Below are 7,979 nucleotides of genomic sequence, written 5' to 3' on the forward strand. Positions count from 1 at the left end.
CACATATTTGTTCAAAATACAATGTAATTTGTTTGCAATAACCCGTTCATGTGAAAAATATTTTAACGCGTTAAACGGGGTTATAACGTGTTAAATTATCGCTTTTCTGACATAAACGGTCTTTCATAGTTTGCAGACATAATAAAAGTAAGTTAGGCAAAAGAACCATTAGAATCACTACGAGTGTTCTTCAGTAAATCAAAACAAAATGACTGGTATATTTAATGATTAGCTTTTTATTCAGTATACGTTCTAGCTGCAAATTGTACAAAATTCACAATGATACATAGCAATCTTGACTAGGTTTATAACTTAACATCCAGCTACCTTGTCAGAAATTCGGGTTATTTCATATTCTTACTATGACAACTCATTGATATGAACGTTTAATCCTATATTTACCGGGTACAACGATAGTGTTTTAAGTGATGTTAATTACCGAGAGAAATATACCTTAAATTGATTTCAAAATAAATAGTCATGATATTATGATAACGAAATTAACTTATTAATTAATGAATTAAACAAGTTTCGGCGAAATCGTACCGGTAGAAGAAGTTCAAAATGAGTTTTTAAGATGGCGGCTGTGGCGGTCATATTGGATTTTGGATCGACCCGAAAACTAACAACACTTTGTCGGGACCATGTCAGGATCATTCAAGGCAAGTTGCAGCCAAATCGCACCGGTAGAATTTGAGAAGTTCAAATTGTGTTTTCAAGATGGCGGCTGTGGCGGCCATCTTGGATTTCGAATCATCCCAAAAATAATATTTTATCGGGACCATATTAGGATCATTTCAGGAAAGTTTCAGCCAAACTTGAGAAGAAGTTCAAAATGTGAAAGTTTTCTGACCGCGGACGGCGGACGAAGCATGATGACTATAGGTCATGAGACCCTTCGGGTCAGATGACTTAATAATTTTAGAAGTGCAATAAGCCAATACATGAAGGTAATCTTGAAAGTGTTGTGAAGTGTTATCAATACTCCCATTTTTAACTTATGTTTAAAATATGGCTAAACCAACGTAAGAGTAACTTTTAATCTACTACTTGTAGATGATTTGGAAATTTGAAACAAGATTTCGGGCGGAAACAACAATACATTTTACATTCCAATAGATTTTGTTAATGGCTCTTTTTCCTGTGGAATACCGCCTAAACATCACGATGCAGATAAAGATGATCAAAATGCAATTGCGTGATGTGTTTTTGCAATTATCATTCGGGCGTTCCAATCGTTTTTATACATCTTGCTAGTACAATCAGACAGTTTGTACAGTGTTGCTCTAGGCACTGTGTTTACAAATGGTAAACATATCAATATAAGATTTTGAATAAAATGTATGATGCAGAAATTGAACCATTAGTACCTCTATGAGAAAAGCATCTGTATGATCTCAATGTACCTCCCTGTGGAATCAGTGTATTTATCTTTTTACATTTATATATCAATGTGTTACAGAACGCTAGGAGACGCTAATACAATATGAATGAAGCTAGATATATGCATCAACAAATATGGAATCTGATTTTCTAGTGATGTCTAATATACGATCTAATTCCTGGCTGGGAGAACACAGTATCATGTAAACAACTAATGAAGCATAACTAATGAAAACGTCATAGGCTTCATAATTGACAATCTGACGTAGACTCAGGGTGGTACAATTATTTAGAAGCTGGACGACATACCGTTTTAGAAGCTGGTTGATATACTGGATGAAGACCCTTAAATATATATGTTTATGATAAAGCAAATAACCAAATCCTAATGATTTGAGAAAATTTGATTCCTAAATAAATCTGAACACGTTTGCACTGGCGTAACGCAAAATTGTGTAATGGTCATACAGATATCTGCTGTTGATACAGTGTTCTATCTAGTATAAATATATCGTACATCATTTGTGACTATCAACCGATCCATTAAACGTTTGTTATAACGAAGAAAATAAGATTCACAATTACAACTTCCAACAGGAATAAGACAATGCAAATTTGATCAAATACTCCAGAAACCTGTTGGATCTGAAAATCCGTAGATCGCTCGTTTCCTTTCGGAACTTTATCGTTACCACCGTCAGCTGATTCTAATTCCGTTCCGGTTGGTGGTACTTCCGGTTTTTCTTTTCCGGGTACAGTTCCAACACCCATGAAAGGTCTCAAAATAGAAGCTAATGTTCGAAGAGTTGTCTGACTTTGCGAACCCATAGAAAAACTTATTATTGCGCATATAAGAACCAAGGAACTTGATATTGTTTGAAGAAAAATAAGAATGCAAATGTAAGGCATTTCCTCCAAAGGCAAATCTGGAAGAATGTCTGAGACAGTTGTGAGGAAAACGGACAGCGTCAGTAGCATTGTGACAGCGTAGTCCACTCTACAACTGTTGTCGACTGGAATAACAAACACCAGTACGTTCAGGAGACTGATAACGATCAATGGTGCCAGAAAATTGATGACGAAGTAGCTAGACCGTCTTTTGAATTGAATTTCTATCATAATTTTACCCTTAGTTCCCTCATGGCTTTGAACCTCAATCATATTCTCGGCGACGATGTCCCACAAACCGTTCTTTTCGTAGTTAGAGAGATCATTCCCCATGGCCGTTAGATTAATCTCGTTCTGCAGGTTACCGTACGAGAAAATGTCAATCGTACAGGTTTGGAGATCAAAAGGAAACTTGTGAACCTGGGCGTCACAGCTTGTCTCAAACACATCCCCCACCTCCCAGGTAGCATCCCCAGTGTGGTTCAATCTGACGGGTAATGTGTCGAATCCAAGCGATCGGATCCTTGTGTAGGCGTTCCACACCACTAGACTAGGAGTCCACAGCCTACTCTGGGGTAACTGAGTAGAGGATATCTGGCCGAAGTCGCTGAGGTCCCACAGTAACCGTTCGTCCGTCCATTCCGTCATTAGAAATCCGGCTACTGCGAAACGCCCAATTTTCTCATCGAAGTCATGGAAAGCAGTCAATCGAAAGTGGATACTGACCTGAAGTAGAATAATTATTGAAATATACAGTATCAAGATGCAAATATCTTGAGTTGCAAACGTGCGATTGTGCTGATCATGTTTTTTTTTGCCACCTTTCAAAAATCCATTGGCGACAGGAAAAGTTTAAAGTTTTAATGCGTATAAAACGATTTGATCAAATATATCCAGGAAATTAGTAACAAAATATTAAAATTAAATAATTTGAAACATGAATGGCATGGTAAGTATAAGATTAATAGAATTAGTCATCCACTTTGGGGTGAGACAGGAGATTCTCAACCTGAAGGGTAAGATTCTTAAGTTATCAAACACGAGGCTTTGAATCTTATCCCAAGGGAGAATTATTCTTGTTCTCTTACCGTGTGCACCACTTCTTTAATATATCTATTCTGGACAAGGTAACAAAAACATTCCTTGAATACTAGAAAAAGTAGAAACGATCATGCTTATTCGACATATATCTTTTCATAATACCATACACGATTTCTTTACTCCGACAACATATCTGAACCTCCAGACGGTATTTGCTTGTTATTTTGACGATAACTCAGGAATACTACAGTATAGACTTTTTCCGTACTTTTATTTGAACTGAGAAGCACATGTTGGCATTAGAGTTTTTAAACATTATAGACGTCTGCTCGCTTTTTATCGAACCTGGTGCGGTAGAGGGTTAGAATGGTACTTGTTGTCATTATTGCATGATCGTAAAGGCGACTTAATTTAGGATCTTTTCTTTCCTCTATTTTTTAACTGACTTTCTTCTTTCAAACGCCTCTCTTAACACCACCTCATTGTTGACCTTCAGTTACAGTGAGTGCTCGCCGCTGTAAGGAAGGTTTTGGGTTTTGTCATATGACCAAGACACAGCCCAGTCTATAAAAGTGGTAGTTTCTGCTCCTGCTTGGAACTCAGCAGAAAGGGAGTGGGACGACTGGTTTGCCCGTTATCAGTATAATGTGACCGGGTAGGATACTCTTGTTCGGTGTTTTTGGCTTGATGCTTCAGTGAGATAGCATTATAAAAAAGATAATTAAGATAATAGATATTAAAAAGAGACAAAACACGAATAGACCGTATAGCCTCCCAACACATTGCACACACGAGAGGACGTCCTTAAATGACCCTAGCTGTCGACAGGACGTTAAGTGAATATTTGACTAGAAATTGCCTTAAAATGTTTTATAGTTATACTCTATATGTACCGGTACCATGTTCATAATGGTTTAAACATATTGAAAACACAACGAACAGAAACGATGAGAGGGTAAGAATCAGTATTTCTAGCAGACTGAATTACTTTACAACTATTAATCTGAAGTGGGAGCCAGCAATTTTCAGAGCATCTGCACTCGAGCTTCAAATTTTCACAACCCATTCATTTTATCTTTTTTATGAATTTTGGCAAACACGTAAAAAGCAGCCGAGTTATCTTCTGTTTTAAGCTGTCTGTGCTACGCCCCTCCCTATCATTGTTGTACATAAGTATGTTCCCAATTACGGGTAATAACTATAACCACACTTTAACAGCCAACTAGTGCTGTGCTATGGCGGTCTAATCAAAACAAACACCGAAACATTTTACACACACCATCTGCTTATGATAATAAAAGTCGGGAAAGTACCGTACCATTACAGAGCTATATACATGATGTTGTCTGCAATAAATCTCGAGTGAGCCTAGTAGAGACTGTATGGAATTTATATTATTCATGAATATGAAGCATTTATGAAATTGTTAACAAATCGAACATGTTTTATTCTGGTATCTTTTTCAACTGTGTTTAAAGGGCTATTCGTTTGGTTTGGAGTTATTGCACTTAAATTTGTATTCTTTTTTTTTTAATTCTTAACAGAAGTACTGCTCTTTATTCACTAATACTAAACGATGGACATTTATTTAGTATTTCAATGTTGTTTTTAGTGTCGACAGCCGCTCTGTGAATACCTTATTCATAACGAATTTTATTTCATACTATAATAATGCATTTATTGCTTTATGTTTGAAGCGTTGTTCGATGATTTAGAAATACAAAACTATTCGGGTTATGGGTAGAGATAAGGCTGGAGATAACATTTTATGAATTACTTGTATACTTTTTGTCTCCTACAACAATGCAAAAGATGCAGTCTATTGTTCTTATCAGACGATTTCATTAAGTAGTTTAGTGTGATGATATGCCAGCCTGGCTTGTCTGATAAGATCTTTATCCTTTTTTATACAGCAGCTACAGTATCCACCCAAACCTTAATGCTAAACTTACATTTTTAACATTATAAAACAGCCGTATCTACGGAATGCGTCACTATTATGACAAAGAAACATATTACATCAATGCATATTTTGACTGAATGATGGGATCAATAGTTTATCATATATACACTTATGAATATCTACTTTATAATGTACTGAAATGGCCTTCGTGAAGATAGTTAATTATTCTACCTTGAAATAAAAGGAACATAGGCAAACATCACTTAATTTCTCACATCATACTAGTAACGGGCAGTTAACAGAAATGTACCACACAGATGATTAAGCATTCCTACACCCCTGAAAATAATATTTTGACTAGAGTTTCCATAGGAAATAGCAATGTAAATTTCTGTAAAAACACTATTTTGCCTGTCCAAATTTACTAAACGTTAACAAGACTCCCTACCTGTAGTGGGTTATCCGTGGACCCTGGGTAGACAGTCGTATCGTAGGCGTACAACAAAGACTTGTGGAGTCTAGCCCGGTCACTCATACTCCCACATTTCACCATGGTGGTTAAAACCATCAGAACGACCAGTACCGAAATCATTGCAGCCGCCATTACTGAATGTTCATACCTTAGAGTGCAAATTCTTGATATCTCAGCAGTCAGCAACAGCAATTTTGACAGAATCTATTTTTAGATCAGAACTTAGTAGCAGTTATCTATGGAAGTGAGTGCCTTATAGAATGATTAATGTATGTGGAACGTTTATTAGAATAATTCTTGGAATTCCTTTCGAAATCTAAATAAAGTCGCTCGTATAATTAATAAAATGTTTACCATATATCTCCTTTGCGAATACACAGGCTGGATAGCATGATATATGTGTGAAGTAAGTACAATGTAGTACTACGGGTGTTTTTTAAATCGCAGAAGTTCAGCAAGTATATTACTGTAAATGCAACTCATTAATTTATCGTCGCAGAAGTTTCAAAAAAAGGTACAGAAAAACAAACAACACCCAATTGAGAAATTATTTGGCAGTAAAAATGAGTTTGTTTACAGCTTTATGTGTTAGGTAATTATAATTATTTTTTAGTATTATGAAATTCACAACCACAGTCTGATCTTGGAAAATACACCACACGGCAAAAACCATTTTGCTTCCACCAATATACCTGGAATTTAAAAAAAAAATCCCTTATATTGATTAAAGGAAATGATTTAGAGATTAATGAACGTTCCTGACAAACGATGTTTCCTTTAAATTAGTTCTTCAGGTCGTTAATTATCTATCCTTGTTTTTAAATTTAGATAATTTTAGTCCATATATTCAAGACAGTGTACGATCGGATGTATACCCTTTTTACGTCAAAAATTACTTTGAGAGATTTCGTTTTATATTTAATTATTGTTTTGTTCCTGATAAGTGTTTTATTTCTTTTAATCACTCAATACCTTGCCTGACTTGGCGAATGGAAGATCACACTACCCCACACAGGGCTGTTCTTATAACATTGAACGGTTGTTGTAGGCCGATGCGTTATAATTTCCCAAAAATAAAAATTTAGTTTCTCTTTGCTTTTTTGTTTCTCGAAGAACTCCTCAACCACCATGTGTCTTATGTATTCACCTGTATCACAATTGTTATATTCAAAAGGGTCGTACGGAGCTTTCCCTCTCATCCAGATAGATCATCGGATAACAACAAAGTCCTGTAAGTATGTTTGTTTACATATTTATTGATCACACAGGATGTTTATTCATGAAGAGAGCTACAAACATGATTGACAATGGTAGTAATGGTAAAATGATAAAGATGAAGTTAACTCTATGCTAAAATGTTGATTCTAATCACACTTTATGATTACATCGATTTTAGAACACACACAGATAACAAGAATAGCGATAACAAACATTGCAGAAACAATGTACAGACAAATCATTATTTAATAATAATCATCTCAAAAAATGGTTGATGCTAAAGTTTTTGCTAAGTAATTTATCTTCAGCTTGATTTAGTAACACGACTGGCTCATGATATGCGTCAATAACATAGACAATGAATATGTCACGGGGTATGACAATAGAAATTTTGAACGGCAAAGTGGCACTGTAGCATTAGCATATAGTGATGTTATACGAGTAATTTAGCTATCCACATATTATATATCCCCGTAGGAGTCAGGTAAATGGCGACACAAAAATAAATAAAAATAATGTTCTCGAAGTTGAAAGTTTTCAGCCGAAATGAAGACCCGTGTACACGGTATCAGTGCACTTTTGCATCACTTTTGGTACTGATTTTATTAGACGTAAAGATAACGTTGTTTTTTTTCTATTTGGGGGGTGGGGGTGGGGGGTCATTTCCATAAACAGCAGTGTCTAAATCATATATGAAGATAATAACTGTTAAAATGTACTTTAAATATGTACATCTTTATTTTAATGAAAAAGATGAACCTGTTCAGCAGCAAAACCCATATAACATTACGTATATCTCTGATTAATATTATCAACAATTTGTATATATATCTATGTATAAATTACCTTGTCTATATCAAGGTTATAGACCCAAACACCTGGACAGCAGCAATAAGGTAAGATCACAGCTTTATGGACAGCTTAGTCATAGAAATAACAAAACATCAGTCAGCACAAAAACAATAACTACACATACTATACCAAAGTCAACTATAAAAGCTGCATTTAGAAATTGTCAAACCACCTTCAATGTCATTGCTATGGTTTCATACGAAGGAATGTCGCAGTACACTA

General features: G+C 35.4%; 1 protein-coding gene across 1 annotated transcript; it reads right to left on the reverse strand.

Annotated features, from left to right (window-relative positions):
* Nucleotides 1-218: 218 nt before the first annotated feature.
* On the reverse strand, nucleotides 219-5,906 carry LOC138314577 (acetylcholine receptor subunit beta-like 1). The gene is made up of 2 exons (XM_069254981.1): nucleotides 5,664-5,906; nucleotides 219-2,997 (listed from the first exon to the last, which is right to left on the reverse strand). The coding sequence occupies exons 1-2, from the start codon at nucleotides 5,817-5,819 to the stop codon at nucleotides 1,927-1,929; spliced, it is 1,227 nt and encodes a 408-aa protein (XP_069111082.1). The 5' UTR covers nucleotides 5,820-5,906; the 3' UTR covers nucleotides 219-1,926.
* Nucleotides 5,907-7,979: the final 2,073 nt, after the last annotated feature.

Source organism: Argopecten irradians, chromosome 2, assembly GCF_041381155.1.
Source record: "Argopecten irradians isolate NY chromosome 2, Ai_NY, whole genome shotgun sequence".
Taxonomy (NCBI): Eukaryota; Metazoa; Mollusca; class Bivalvia; order Pectinida; family Pectinidae; genus Argopecten; species Argopecten irradians.

Coding starts and splice junctions, on each gene's coding strand:
- LOC138314577 (XM_069254981.1), bottom strand. CDS start 5,819: ATGGCGGCTGCAATGATTTCGGTACTGGTCGTTCTGATGGTTTTAACC. Junction 2,998..5,663: donor CCACGGATAACCCACTACAG/GTAGGGAGTCTT, acceptor ATTCTACTTCAG/GTCAGTATCCACTTTCGATT.